Here is a 16,327-nt window from a genome sequence, read left to right as displayed (position 1 = left end):
TGGCGCCTTAGAAGAACCTCAGAATTAAATTTCACTTGACACATCCATAAGCACTTTGCGCGCGCAATTTTGCACGAAAATACCAAAACTTCTTATGACTTCTTATGATGTTTATTACGTGTATGACTTATGGCATAGTGCTGCGCTTAGCACTAGCGCTCTTAAAATAGGGCCTTAAAACTTAAAAAGGGTCTTAAAACTATTTGCCAATGTGGTAAGAAAAATCGTTTCCCCTTTGAAGCAAGTTTATTCTTGCAGAAACATAAGCATAAACATAACAACATTTTGTTAGATTTCGCTGAAAATTACAAAATATCTTAGGTCATTTTGCTTCTCAAGTAAATGTATCTTGTTTTAAGAATGTTTATATATTTTTTTACTGGAAAACAAAACAAAATACAGATTTTTTGCAGTATTCCTGTTTTGTATAGAATAATGGAAGTTTAAAACACGGTATCTTCTTACAAAACGGATCTTCAAACAAATTCCCTAAGAAAAACGTACAATGGTGGTACAATGATACAGTGATGTTCAGAAGGTAGTACCACAGTTGTTAGTTTTGCTTTGTTTGTAAATACCCTCCCTGGCAATTATTACCATTTTAAAAAAAAACAAATGTTATCCCCTTTTCTCTCCAATTTGGAATGCCCAATTCCCAATGCTCTCTAAGTCCTCGTGGTGGCGTAGTGACTCGCCTCAATCCAGGTGGCAGAGGACAAATCTCAGTTGCCTCCACGTCTGAGACCGTCAATCCGCACATTTTATCACGTGGCTTGTTGAGCGCGTTACCATGGAGACGTAGCGAGTGTGGAGGCTTCACGCTATTCTCCACGGCATCCACGTACAACTCACCACGCTCCCCAACGAGAGTGAGAACCACATTATAGCGACCATGAGGAGGTTACCCCATGTGACTCTACCCACCCTAGCAACCGGGCCAATTTGGTTGCTTAGGAGACCTGGCTGGAGTCACTCAGCATGCCCTGGATTCGAACTCACGACTCCAGTGTTGGTAGTAAGCGTCAATATCTCGCTGAGCTACCCAGGCCCAATTATTACCATTTTAACCATTGTACTTACATGGTAATCCAAGGTCCAAGAAACCATGATATTAACAAAAAAGTTTTGTGTCATTCAGTTACATTGGACTTTGGTTATGAGGATCTGTTATTGATGAAGTGTGTCAATTTTACCTCCTCACTGCAGCCCAATAAAGCACCAGCTAAACTGAACCTGCTCACCTGCCAAGTCAAACCCAGTCTGGAAGACAAGAAATGCTTCGACCTCATTTCACGTGAGTCAAACACATTCTCTGTCAGCATAGAGCTTGGTTTAACAAACACTATCGCAATTTTATTGTGATGAGGAGGAGGGCGGGGCCAGGCTGGGCCATGACTATGCACGCCCGGCCCCCAATCGGGCTAATCAGCCGAGGAGAGGGATAAGTGCAGCGGAATGCGGCAGTTCGGGAGAGAGAGAGCCACATGCAGCTGCCATGTGTGCGTTTATGTTTTTGTGTCTTTTTGTTTAAATTAAATATTATTTTGACTGTACAGCCGGTTCCCGTCACCTCCTTTCCCATGAAGCTAGTAACCCTGTTACATTGGTGCTGAAACCCGGGAAGGAGGAGAGATGCGCTGTCGTGGAGTCCTCGCCACTGCCATCCACCCAAAGGAGCAGCCGCAGCCATCCGGCGGGGGACGGAGGAGTTGCTGCCGACCGCCTGGACGCGAAGGAATGGCCCCCATCCGCGAGGGGAGGAGGGGCTCGCTGCCGGACGCCTGGAGTGGTGGAGCCGCTGCCAGGGGCGGAGGAGTTCCCTACCGGCCGCCAAAATGCGGAGGGGAATTCCATCTGCCAGGGGTTGGAGGACTGGCTCTGGTCTGCCTGGGGAGGGGCGGCTGTCATCCACCAGAGGGTGGAGGAGTGATTGAGGACCAGGCGACGGCGTGTCTGGGAACCCGCGAGCAAGTTTTTTCTCTCTCTCTCTCTCTCTCTCTCTCTCTCACTGTTGCTCTGCCTTGCCCTTTCCCTCTCCCTCTTTTTTTGTTGTTTTGTTTTTCCCTCCCCTTGTCCCCCTCCCCAGCCATAGAGAGGCAGGGAAAAGACTGCCGGCAGGCAGTTGCAGTTATATAATGGCAAAAAGAGCATCAAAGGTAGAGTCCAAGATCAATGTTCAGTATATTAGTCACAAGCTACAGTGAATTGCCTAATTGTATCTGCATGCATCCATGGATCAAGCAATTATATCATAGTCTGAGATACAGAACTGCAGTCTTTTTTAATCTAAAGGTTGGCCATTCTAAAAACAAGGACCTGTTTAAATTCAGTTTTATTGCACTTGGACACAAATTGTTTGTTCATTTTTTTCCTGCCATTTGCATTTTAACAGGATCTCAAACCTGTTTTTATCTCTTCTGATTGTTTGCTGATTACACATTTGCTGTGCCAGCTGAAGATGAACAGTGAATTTACATGCAGTAATGAGGGGTGTTTTTTGTGCTATTTTTTTTTTCTTTAGATAATCGCACTTACCATTTTCTGGCTGATGATGAGTCTGATTGTGTGGCGTAAGTATTTTTAATGGTTATTTTACTGAAATAAATGCTTGAAGTCAAAACTGTTCAAATGGCTCTTTGTTTGTTGTTGCTTGCTACAAGGCACTATTAGCTGCTATTGCTCATATCTATGGTTAGGAATTAAAAAAAAAAAATAAGACAAACCCCTTCGACACGTACTGTAACTCGTCGCACGGTTTCTGCTACACAACATGAATGATACCTCAAATCATGTGGCTTGTTGAGGCAAGGGGTGCTATTACTTTTCTAAGCGATCTGACGTAGGATTTTCGCATCCACTTTTTTCACTTGTACCAATAAACAACCACCCAGAACACCCTAGCAACCATCTAGAAATGCCCTAGCAACCACCCACAACACCTGTGCATTGTGGTGGTGAGTTTTTCACAGGCATTTTCACATTTTCATTTACAGGCAAATATTTGTTTGAAACTTAGCAAAATATTTTTCAAGCATTTATCTACCTGAATTAGTCATTTTGTACGGAAGCCATAAATCGCACTGTGAAAAAAATATTTAACTTGGTGAATTTTTTTTTAGGTGTCTTGTTGCCTTCCTGAGCCTGTCCTAAAAATATATTTTTTTCTCTCCAATTTTTTTTTTCTCCAAAACAAAATTTTTTTCTCCAAAAAAAAATTTTTTCTCCCAAAATTTTTTCCCCTCAAATATTTTTTCCCTCTCAAAGAATTGTTTTTTTCTCACATTTTTTTTCTTTCTCTCAAAGAAACAATTTTGTTTAAAAAAAAAAAAAAAAAACTAGAAACAACTCCTGTTGTTTCACTTGACAACGAATTCCATTTGACACATATGTAACCTGAGGTATATTCATTTAATTGTGGGTTTTCATGTATTAGTAGACTCTCAAACATTGTATATATTTCTTTTCTTGTTTAAGATTTGCAAAACATTCTTGTTAGAGTATTATACAACTATTAATCAACAGATCAAGTACCATAACTGTTATGTCACCTTGTAAGATTTCATGCTTACCGATAGTGGCACCTGGTGGCTGAGGTTGGTACCACATGCTAATGTTAGCTAGCTAGCAAAAAAATAATAATAATAATAATAATAATATTCTAAATATTTTCTCTTGAGGAGAAAAAAAATTTGAGAAACATTTTTTGAGGAAAAAACTGTTAAAAAAAAATTATTTGATAGAGACCATCAAATTTGAGAGAAAAAATTCTGAGAGAGAGAAAAAATATTTGTAGGACAATTTTTTTTCACAGTGCAGTTCAGGGCTTCCAAAATTTTGATATAATAACTAAAAGCAACACGTACCATCATACTACAAGTTTTGTAAAATCTCACACAGACTGCATCTTGAGTCAATACCACCCCTTAAGGGATGATCTAAAGAGCAATTAATTTAGTTTCCCAGACAGTGATCCTCTCAGTCCACTCATGTGACTGTCAGAAGAGAAATGCGTCAGATAGGAAAAAGCTTGTTTATTAATTCCAGCACACACACCATAATCTCTCTCTCACGCACACACACAGACACTATCCAAATTTGACCTTTTTATTCTGACAAAGGAACAGTGCCTCCTTTCCTGCAGAAAAAGATAAATATGTAACTTTTTTTCCTCTGATGTGTCTGTCTGTGTGATGATTGAAGTGTAAGATAACAGCCAGTAGTCCATCTTCTGCTAAATGTCAAAGGAGAAGAGACTAATGATTATGTCACTTTATACCTTTACAGGAAAGCATCCGAGAGAGGTTATCCATAGTATAGTTGGGTCATTCATGTTATGAAGTACCTTTTGAACTCTGTAAATTTAGATAAATGAAAATGCTCAGAGACCCAGTCAGGTCACTTGGTGGCTATATTCGTAACCTCTCCAGGTAGCAATTTTGTAGTCATGCAATTACAGCTCCGGCATAACACAGAAACCTCCAAAAAGATTGGTTAAGATTAAAATCAAATAATAACATATTTCAAATCAGCTATACAATCTGACAACAATAGTATCATAAATTGTGCTTCTTTAGCTCAAATCACACAAACAAAAAACTATTTCTCAGGCTCATGCAGCTAATATGCTTGCGCATTCTCAATTAAACTTACAATGTCTCTATTAAAAAGGTAATTTACTTTTTTTAACTGTAATGGTGGTACGTCCATTCCTACAGCTGTCATATTCAGCGTTACAATTTTCCCCATTCATATGTAAACAAATGACTTCCCTTATAATTTCTTTGATATGCTTGTGTTATAACCCTCCTATTGCGTTCGGGTCATTTTTGACCCGGGAGAGGTAGATAATAATTTTTAAATACCACATTGTTTTTAGTACGGGAACCAAACTTTGTGACTTTGTCAAGACTATCAAAATACACATAATACATTTTTGTCAGATTTTTTAATAAAATTGTTTAAGAGATATAACCATTAAAAATGTTTTTACATCTTTTGGATTAGTGGGTAAACAGCATACTCACAGATCAACATTCGGCAGTTCATGCAAGTTCTGTAAATAGAATAGATTTAGCTTAAAAACATAGTAAATAAGTATTAATGTTGTATACTTGAGTTGTACAGTTGTTTTGATGGTTTATTTGAAAAAGAATACATTAGTTTCATAACTTTTGTCCATCAAGTTGAATTGAGCAGTTATGAGTAATAGGAAATTCATTCAAATCACTAGTAATTCTCATATTAGATGTTGATATAAATTGTATATTATGTTATATTTAGATAAGATTTCACTAAAATGTTGATAAAAAGATGTCTTCACAAGTGTCACAGTGGCTTTGCTGTAGTTAATGTATATTTTGAAATATTAAAGAATTTCTACATTTTATTATTTCTAAAAAAGTATCATATTAATTAATAACTTTCATATTTGTCAGTAAAAATGTCAAAAATATCAATCTTTTTACATGTATTAACAATTATTAACTGAACTTATTAATGACTTACAATATAGTTTTAAATGAAAACCATCGAGTTATGAATGATTTAGAAGCTTGAATTCCACCGGGTCAAAATTGACCTGCTAATGCAAAAGGTTTATGCAGATTCTGAACGCAATAGGGAGGGTTAAGGAAGTATTGTTTTTACGCCAAAATCATGTCACTTCCAGGAGGCTGTTGCCATTAAGGAAGTGGCTTTTATTAGTTAAAGGAATAATATTATAAAGGCAGGATGGAACGTGATATTCCCATAAACATGCTTTGTTAAATTTCAGTTTCACTTAGAGAAATTAATAAACAGCTGGAGTATTTCTTAATAAAATGCCAGCTTTTAATTTTTGAAGTAAAAATGTCACTTAATCGTGATATTGTGATAAAAGAATACTAGCTAATATGATTTCCATCTTTAAAACCAGTTTAATATTTGATTATCCAGCATTTGGAGACTGAATATATGGATATATAATACATGGATAATTGATGGGGACATAAAATGAATGAAAGAATGACCCGGGTTCTTAAATGTGAAGTAATGTGCATTTACTGTGTGCTGGGTGCAAAAGTTGTTTACAAACTGCTGATGAACTCCAATCTAACCTCTCTCAGAGCAGGACCATTATTAGACAAATGACTTTTTTATGCATGAGACCGCCTGGGAATACTGATGTATTTGTCCGCTAGCTTTTCTTTGATTAGTAAGTTCTTGCCGCCCTCTAATGGTCATCTTTGTTATTGTAATTTACTGAAAAAAATTCAGGTGGATATCAGTGCTGACCAACAGTAAGCAGGAGGCTCTGAATGTGGCTCTGGATGAGCGGAGGACAAGTGGAGAGAACAGTGTGGAGGATCTCACAAGAGCCATTACTGAGGATATCCGTCGCATGCCTGGCAACAACATTTGCTGTGACTGTGGAGCACCAGGTATAGCACCGTGTTTACACCAAGAAAAAAGTACCATATTATTATCATAGTTTGTTCAGTTTCATCCTTGTTCATTATATTATAGTATATATATATGTACACTTGCGGCCAAAAGTTTGGAATAATGTACAGATTTTGCTGTTTCGGAAGGAAATTGGTACTTTAATTCACCAAAGTGGCATTCAACTGATCACAAAGTATAGTCAGAACATTACTGATGTAAAAAACAGCACCATCACTATTTGAAAAAAAGTGATTTTTGATCAAATCTAGACAGGCCCCATTTCCAGCAGGCATCACTCCAACACCTTATCCTTGAGTAATCATGCTAAATTGCTAATTTGGTACTAGATAATCACTTGCCATTATATCAAACACTGCTGAAAGCTATATCGTTCATTAAATGAAGCTTAACATTGTCTTTGTGTTTGTTTTTGAGTTGCCACAGTATGCAATAGTCTGGCATGTCTTAAGGTCAATATTAGGTCAAAAATGGCAAAAAAGAAACAGCTTTCTCTAGAAACTCATCAGTCAATCATTGTTTTGAGGAATGAAGGCTATACAATGCTTGAAATTGCTGAAAAACTGAAGATTTCATACAAAGGCGTACACTACAGTCTTCAGAGACAAAGGACAACTGACTCTAACAAGGACAGAAAGAGATGTGGAAGGCCAGAACTAAACAAGAAGATAAGTACATCAGAGTCTCTAGTTTGAGAAATAGACACCTCACATCTCCTCAGCTGACAGCTTCATTGAATTCTACCCGCTCAACACCAGTTTCATGTACAACAGTAAAGAGAAGACTCAGGGGTGCAGGACTTATGGGAAGAATTGCAAAGAAAAAGCCACTTTTGAAACAGAAAAACAAAAAGAAAAGGTTAGAGTGGGCAAAGAAACACAGACATTGGACAACAGATAATTGGAAAAGAGTGTTATGGATCTTAACCCCATTGAGCTTTTGTGAGATCAGCTAGACTGTAAGGTGCGTGAGAAGTGCCCGACAAGACAGCCACATCTATGGCAAGTGCTACAGGAAGTGTGGGGTGAAATGTCACCTGAGTATCTGGACAAACTGACAGCTAGAATGCCAAGGATCTGCAAAGCTGTCATTGCTGCATGTGGAGGATTTTTTGATGAGAACTCTTTGAAGTAGTTTTAGTAAAAACATTTTTTTCAAATTGTAATAGTAATTTTTCACTTTATTAATGTCCTGACTATACATTGTGATCAGTTGAATGCCACTTTGGTGAATAAAAGTACCAATTTCTTTCCATAAGAGCAAAATCTATACATTATTCCAAACTTTTGGCCGCCAGTGTATATATATATATATATATATATGTGTGTGTGTGTGTGTGTGTACTTTTTGAAAGGGTAGCACCTTAAGAACTCTCCCAGACATCTTCCAGACATTTAATCATGTTCAGGATATGAATTATAGATATTAGGAAGGGAATTACTACTTGTAAAAGTGCTGATTTTTGATATAATTAATTACATTTGCACTAATAAAATTTGTAATTCTTGATATAAAAAATAGAATTTCAACGGGTAAAAAAACATAATTCTTGTTATCTGTAATTGCATTTTCACTAGTAGAATTTCACAATTATCTGCCATTCACTCCTATTCAAAACACAATTACAGATAATTAATTTGTTACTAGCTGATATTCCATTTCACATATCAACAATAGTAAAAATGTTAACTAGTGCAAATGTCCATTCCGGATATAAACTACTGAATTACAACTAGTACAAATTTTAATATCTGTAAATTGATTGTCACTACAGTGGCAATAATAATTTCAGATATCTGCAATGTGATTGTTATTAGTAAGAAAGCCTTTTAAGATATCTTTAATTACTCTTCAATTTGTTGATATCTTAAATCTATTTCCAGATATCTAAAATACCTATCTAACATGATATCTAACATGTTGAAATACATTTACAGACAGGATTGGGGAGTTACTGAAAACATGTAACAGAGGATTACGTATTTAAAATACTAAATATTAGTAATTGTATTCTACTATAGTTACAATTTAAATAGCTGGTAATCAGAATACAGTTATATTCAGTATTTTGATTACTGAAGAGATTACTTTGCATTTTATTTTAATTTGTTTAATTGAATATTTAGTCTATTCAATTGGAAAACATTTAAAGGTGAAAAGGTGGATATGATGTCACTGAGGAACTTTCCCTTGGGAGCTTAATAGAGGAGATACATCTTGTTTTTACAGCTTAACAAGAAATAGTTAGAAACGCATTGATAGATAATCCAATAAATACACGATTACATGCCTTGTCAATGTTTTTTATGCAGTTAGGGTATTTTGACAAGAAATGCTAACCAACGTAGCCTTCATCATTACTCGCAGAATTACCCATTCTGTATAAAAAATGAAACTAGTAAAAAAACATAATGAATAATATCTGTAACTGCATTTTCACTAGTAGAATTTCACAAATATCTGTTATTCAAAATGCAATTACAGATATGTATAAATAATTACTTACTAGTTGAAATCCCAATTTCACATATCAGCTATGTACTTCTTACTAGTAAAAATTATATTTTTATGATATCAATAATTGTTACTAGGAAAAATAACTATTCCTGATATCAACAATTGAATTACAATGTCAAAATGCTATTTTATTTTTATATCTGTAAACAGGGTTGGGAGAGTTACTTTTAAAAACTATTCAGCTACAGATTACAGAATATATGCTGTAAAATGTCATTTGTAACGTATTTTTTTTAGATTAATCAAGGTCAGTAACGTAATCTAAATACTTTGGATTACTTCTTCAGCACTGGTAGATTTTTTCACTAGTTTTCACTCTAAATATATAAATAAAGTAAAAAATAAAATACACTTCACTGTAAAAATACATTCTCTGAAAAAAAAAAGCATAAAAATATCTTATTAAATTTTGCTGCTCAACTAAATTTATCTTGTTCTTTAGGATTTTTAGATGTATTTACAGGAAAACATTTTTTAAATTCTCATTAAGAATAAAATTTCTGCAGTACATCTTTGCTCTAATATCAAAGGTCTTACTATAGAAAACAAAGTTATGCTCCAATGTGAATTTTTATTATTCTAAAATAACATTTTTGATATCGAGAATTAACGTTTTTACAAGTGCAAACTTAATTACTGATATAAAGAATTATAATTTGTATTAATTCCTTTGCTAATATCAAGAATTAGCAAATTAACTAGTAAAAAATTGACTGTAGATATCTATAATTCCTATTCACGGGATTAAATGTCAAAAGGGCTTGCGATTTACGTCAATCTTATTTATTCTAACAATGAAATTTGACCAAAAAAGAATTAGAAAGGAAACTAAACAGTCACAGCAAACAGATGCTTTGGATATGTGTTCTCTGTTTATGCTTCTTTGAAAGCCAGTTTAATTAAATTAAAACCAAATGAGGGTAGTAGGGTTTATTGGCATGTTTCCTCTAAGAAATGTTTATGGTTTGCTTTAGTTGCAGCTTCTATAACGCTTGTGAAAAGCAACTTGACAATGTGCTAGTGAATGAGATCACTGAGGCAGGACCAGGTTAAAACTAGACTAACAATACAATAACATTTATGAGGCCCGTTATTGGTTTTTAGTTTTAAGACAGAAAATCGTAGTTCCCACCTGGTACTAAATGCAATGTGTCAACAAATAATACTTGTCTGACAATTACACATGGGGTGTAAAATGGGTAATCTAGCACGTCAGGCAATAAATTCTTAATAATTAACCTTGGTTTACCCTAGTTATTTACTGCTGTCAAACTGTCATGATAAAAAAAAATTGTTTCTCTTTTTACTGCCCTCAGATCCGTCTTGGATCTCTGTAAACCTGGGAATACTGACGTGTATAGAGTGCTCAGGTATCCATCGGGAGATGGGTGTACACTATTCACGTATTCAGTCACTTTCTCTGGACAAACTGGCCACTTCGGAGTTGCTGGTGAGGTTTTACAGAATTCACCACGCAGTGGCACCACTTTTGCATGCCGTATTTCCACAAAAACCTGCGTCTTATTCACTAACCACCCGTAATCCAGTTTATCCTGACCGGTATAACTTTCTTGCCCCAGTGGTGCGCCAAAGGAGAAGTGTAGTTGAATGTACGAGCTGCTCTTTCCCATACAATAAATGTGGATGGGGACCATTGGCTGTCAAGCTCCAAAAATAAAAACAAACAAACAAACAAACAAAAAAAAAAACACCTTAAAGCATAATTGAAGTATAACTTGTGCACTATATTCTTTATCTTCTGAAGTCATATGGTTACTTTTTGTGTGTCATTATTCTCTGAAACTACTACTGTATATGGAAAAGAGCAGCTTGGACATTCTGCTACAAATTATGTACCTTTGAGTTCTCCGGAAGAAAAAAATTCAAATTACTTTTTAATTTTTGGTGAACTATTTCATGAAAGAGTTGATTCAGGTGGAACACAGTGGTGGAGTGATGCTATACAGCTAAGTGCAGTATGCAAGATCACTGCATTATACACAACAAAATCATCATCCACAAGATCGGAAATTGGGTTCTGCACAATATTTTTGGCCATGTTTGTGCTGTTACCTGATTTGTCTAATTCATTTTAGTAAATATTGTACTAAAACCACAGACAGCACATGCAAATAAATTACTCATCAGCGGACACAATTCATTCTTGAAATCCCCCTCACTGTTTACCGAAGAAGGTTCTGCTTCCTAATGAATTTTTGTAAATTGCTGGCAGCTTCTCTAGGCATTATTAATAAGTCAACTGAGTTTCCCTCTCTTGACAGTTTCACATTTCAGCCGTTTCTCATGTTCTTAACCACTAACCACAGATTTATGACTGTTTCTCTCTTGTTTCCTCTTTAGTTGGCGAAAAACGTGGGGAATTCAGGTTTTAATGAAATCGTGGAGGCCAATCTCCCCAGTCCCTCTGTGAAGCCGTCAGCAGAGAGTGACATGTGAGTGATGAGCAGCCCTGTAATTGTTCTTCAAATTGCAGTCAGCTGTGTCCCTGTGGCTCTCAGTGTCCTTGAATTCAGAGTTGGGTCTCAAATTATGTACTACAGTATGTGCAAAGGGTAGAATTGTCTCAAATGGAACACTTATTACTTTTTCTTTCTACACGGAAGAATTCGCTGTTTTTCAGCTGAAGGAAGTGACATTTTAAATGCATGTGATGTGTTGCCGCTAGCTTTAGCCCGTTAGCCAACCTCAGTTCAACACTTACATCTTAAATATTGTAGATATTCACACAGTGTATGGTGATGTTAAAGCATTCAACTCAGGTGTAAGGTGTTGTCTTCACTGAAGTTTCGCTAGTTGCCTCATTCATCATTAATTAATCATTAATTAGCTAGAGGGTTCAGGGTCATGGAAAACCTGGAAATATCAGGGAATTTTAAAATTGTGATTTCTGGCCTGGAAAAGTCACGACAATTGATCAAATCTCAAAAGTCATGGGAATTTCTATAGAAAATGTAAACAGCCCCTAAAACTTGCTTGCAAGCCATAGTTATGTTTGATTTGTGAGAGAACCTTTTAAGTAAATTATGGGTCAAAACGAATTGCCGAATAAAGCGAATTGGTCTGAATCCAAATTATTTTTTAAAACCTGCATCCGTACTAACGCCTGGAAAGGTCATGGAAAAAACATGGAATTTCATTAGTCAAAAAGGGTGGGAACTCACCATGATATCTCACCATCTGTGGATTATGCAGAGTTTATGGTCTTGAAAAGATATCTTTTTCCCAATTTTACTCTATAAAAAGCAAAACAAACACATTTTATCTGTATCAGAGATTTTTTGTTTCACGCTGCCATTAAAATGCATTCATTTAAACATATTCATGTCTTGAAATATGGATTTGGGGAATTTGTACGTTCGAAAACGTGTGTCAGGTGTTGCTTTTCTCGAGGGGGACAAATTTGAAAACAATAATAAAATGAACTTCATAAAAAAACTAAGTAAACTCTTAATTCATATGTATAGCTGCCAAAATTTGTATTTTAGGGTTATTCTATTGCAGTTACTGTATATTAGATTATAGAACAATGGATGTGAAAGTTAAAGGTGCACAAAGTAATTTATTCCTCATTAAAAAAGTTTAACTCCTAAAGACATTAATTGTAATTTTGCAATATATGTAGGAAATCATGACCACTCACATTAAAATGAAGACTCCAGTCATATCAGTAAGCTTATAAAAGCTGTTTTATTCTACATGGAGAGGGTCCCCTCATGGGGGCTGCCATGTTAGAATCACATGACCAGCCGAAAACCACTCGCTTAATCTCAGTATCCGTCCTGTTATTTGACACTTTTACTCATTGATTTAAGTAATCATGGCTGACTGTGTATACTAAATTTCTACAATGGCATCTGAAACAAAACTATTGATTTTAAATGATGCATCCAAGCCGCTAGGTGTCAGTGTAAGTCCAAGATGACACAAAGACTAAATTTACTGAGTGCCCATGAGAAGAAGAAAAAATTAGTAAATACAGTCTTCACCAACTCAAAATAGGTATCGTTTGAAAGCTTAGAAGCTCTACTTTATAATGCATGCAGGCATTATTACCAAAGCTGAACTAGTGCTTTGAAATGTGCAGACTAATCAGAAGTGTTCTGTTTTGATAATTTAAGAAAAACAACTGCACTGCACATATTATTGTAATCAGTAAAAACATCAAACTCATCATATAGCCATGTGTCATATGTTGTTAGAAAGCTCTCAAAGAGTAGAATACAACTAGCTATTAACTATTTGTTGTACTTACAGACAAAAATATAGCGAGTAATAGCGAAGTATATGTCCTTGACAATTTTGTTGGTGTTGCTTATATGTCGCATTTTCACTTATAACTTCACAAAAAATAAACGGAACATAAAATATTACATACCATTACTTAGATTATCTTTCAAACATGCCTGAACACAAGGTAATCAGATGCATAGATCATTAAATAATCCACACGAAGCACAATGTTACACATGGCCACCAGAAGATGGCACCAGGAGATGGCTTTTGGACACTTGGAGGCGTTTTTGTACACAAGTATAAATTATTTTTGTAATGCTATAACTTTTGATTGCTTTATCGTATCAACACAAAATGTTTCTCAGATACAGTTGACATGAATGGCAACAAAACAAAAAAATTATTTCTGAGCCACCTTATTAACACCCAGAGATATATAATGTCAGATCAGAAAAATAAGAAAAAAGTTAATTTTTGGCTCAATTTCTTTTGTGATTTTTCAGCAGTTTCTTAGACTGAGAGTCTCAGAATATATCAATCTATATCATTAAAAAAACTGAAAAGTTTTCTTTACAATGATACCAAACACTTGACCCTCCTTGTTTTTTTGTTTGTTTTTTTTCTCAAGTTATAAGCCTTTAATTTGGGGTATGACACTGAAACAGGAAATCTTTAAAAACACCTTTAGAACTTAAAGGGTTAAGTCCCCTCAAATATATGTATGCAAATGTTTGTGTGTTTGTGCAGGACAATACGTAAGGACTTCATACTCTCAAAGTATACGGAGTGGCAGTTTGCTCACCGTAGTAGCGGCTCGCCAGAAACAAAGCGCAAATATCTGCAGGATGCTGTACGCAGTCGGGACATTTTCAGCCTGTTACAACTATACTCTGAGAGGATGGACCTCAGCCTGACTCTGCCCTGCCCCCTACAGGTCAGCAAACATACACGCACACACATACACACACACACATACACACACACACACACACACACACACACACACGTCTTGCTAATTCTTGGTAAAGTACTTGGAGATTTTCCCCTGCTTCTTGTAGATCTAGGATCTTTCCTTTGACATATAATATATTATTGTTTTGACTTCTTATTTTGTCGAGACAGGAAAAGGGGGAAACTGCACTACACCTAGCTGTCCTATTGGCTGACAGGACATCACTGCATGTGGCTGACTTCCTGTTCCACAACTGGTAAATGAAGAATTATCATCGGTATTGTTATTTTTGAAAGCTTGTGTGATATGAAACCAACTAGAAACACCCTAGCAACTACCCAGAACACCCTAGCAACTGCATATCAATGCACTAAAAAGCACTCAGAGCACCTTAGAAACCATAAAGCAATGCCCTGGCAATGACCCACAATACCCCAGGGTCATGGTGGAGAGTTTTGCACAAGCAAGCATCACTCACATTTTCTTTAAAAAATGTAAAAATCTACTTTTCAAAATCCTTGCTGCCTGCACATATCCTTAATTGAATATAAATATTGTATCAGTCACACAACTCACTCTGCAGTCAGTTAAAAAGTTGTTTTGGAGAGGGTGAGGTCAGCTGTTTAGGTATACTGGAACATGTAATATAGCAAATGGAGGATATCCAACAACAGCTGGAACATTTTAGAGGAGGCTAATGTTCTCGTGGGACGTCTATCTTAACGAGCTATTAGTGCTCTAGTCAACTCCAGTCTGAACTTTATTTTGACTTTGAGGGAAATTTGCATGTGAAAATGAGAATGAGAAGTAGAGAGTCAGTAGAGAAAGCTATTAGCCTTTTAACAGAGTCAGATATTTATGTCATAATTGCCTTTCGTTCTTGTCTTCTGTTTCAGTAATAATGTGGACGCGCAGACTGCGAAAGGGAACACAGCTTTGCATTACTGTTGTCTGCACAATAAGACTGAGTGCCTTAAACTTCTGCTCAGAGCCAAGGCCAACACACATATCAGTGAGTCAGACCCTCAACTCTTCCCTTCAAACCGTAAAACCAACACAGACATGATTGTTTTGAGTTACTTAACCCTTGAGAATGAGTTTTTTATTCTGCGATCACAAATTGACACATATAAATAAATCTCTTCTTAAGTTACTTTAGCAGATAAATAACTAAGTGGGACAGAAAAACATAGCCAGCCAAATGTTTTCAATTAAAGTAAGGTTTTTTTTTCGATGTTGAAATTTCATCTCAGCCCGCCCTGACCAGTGGTGTTAGTTTGGAGCGGGACTGTCTGTTTTCCAACCATTTGGTTGGAAACCTGTTTGAAACGGTCATTATTTTTGCAATTCTGTTTGGTGACACTAGTTGCACTGAAATTACACACTTAAGCTTTGTTTGTTTTTTTCTCCTTATTTACTAATGTTGCATGGTCTTTTATACAGAATATGTAGCATGATTCCTTATTAGTCATTATTAAATTAGATGCCTTGTTCTGTCCAGTCTTCTGAAGGCTGGTTAAGCTGTTGGCTCATCAGGAGAAGTAAATTACACTGCAGGCAGGAAGATAATTGTGCTGATGATAATTGATGTTCTGTGATAGAGAATGACAATGGAGAGACGGGACTAGACATGGCTCGCAGACTGAAACATACGCTGTGTGAGGAGCTGGTGAGTCAAAGAACATTCAAGCTTTTAGTCATAACTCTTTGAACCAGGGCTCTTCAGCTACTTACTTTCGGGGGGCCAAATTATCCATAAGGAAACTTGAGGGAGGCCAAACATTTTCGGAGTAATATTAAATCTTAGTGCTTCCATTGTAAACAATATTGTGAACCAATGAATCAACTAACATGAAAAACTAATCTAAACACCTTTAAAGGAATATTCCGGGTTCAATATAAATTAAGCTCAATCGACAGCATTTGTGGAATAATGTTGATTATTACAAAAATTAATTTTGACGTCCCTCCTTTTCTTAAAAAAAGCAAAAGGTGGGTTACAGTAAGGCACTTACAATGGAAATGAATGGGGGCCAATCCATAAACGTTAAAATGCCCACTCTTTTAGGGGGCCTGGGTAGCTCAGCGGGTATTGATGCTGTGGAGTCACAAGTTCGAATCCAGGGTGTGCTGAGTGACTCCAGCCAGGTCTCCTAAGCAACC

The 16,327-nt window shown here is 36.1% G+C and overlaps 1 protein-coding gene across 3 annotated transcripts in view; it reads left to right on the top strand.

The window, feature by feature from the left end:
- LOC127426176 (arf-GAP with SH3 domain, ANK repeat and PH domain-containing protein 2-like) overlaps positions 1–16,327 on the top strand; it is a 71,527-nt gene that overhangs the window by 44,093 nt on the left and 11,107 nt on the right. For all 3 annotated transcript variants that reach the window (XM_051672794.1, XM_051672795.1, XM_051672796.1), the window contains 9 exons: positions 1,207–1,294; positions 2,522–2,570; positions 6,256–6,419; positions 10,275–10,408; positions 11,320–11,411; positions 13,960–14,146; positions 14,335–14,420; positions 15,061–15,176; positions 15,766–15,833. In XM_051672794.1, coding sequence (XP_051528754.1) covers positions 1,207–1,294; positions 2,522–2,570; positions 6,256–6,419; positions 10,275–10,408; positions 11,320–11,411; positions 13,960–14,146; positions 14,335–14,420; positions 15,061–15,176; positions 15,766–15,833 — 984 coding nt within the window. The remainder of the gene's footprint in view (positions 1–1,206; positions 1,295–2,521; positions 2,571–6,255; positions 6,420–10,274; positions 10,409–11,319; positions 11,412–13,959; positions 14,147–14,334; positions 14,421–15,060; positions 15,177–15,765; positions 15,834–16,327) is intronic.

The sequence above is a fragment of the Myxocyprinus asiaticus genome, chromosome 35 (genome assembly GCF_019703515.2).
Source record: "Myxocyprinus asiaticus isolate MX2 ecotype Aquarium Trade chromosome 35, UBuf_Myxa_2, whole genome shotgun sequence".
Lineage (NCBI taxonomy): Eukaryota > Metazoa > Chordata > Actinopteri > Cypriniformes > Catostomidae > Myxocyprinus > Myxocyprinus asiaticus.
Note: the sequence above shows the minus strand (reverse complement) of the source record. Positions and strands in the feature narration are given on the sequence as shown.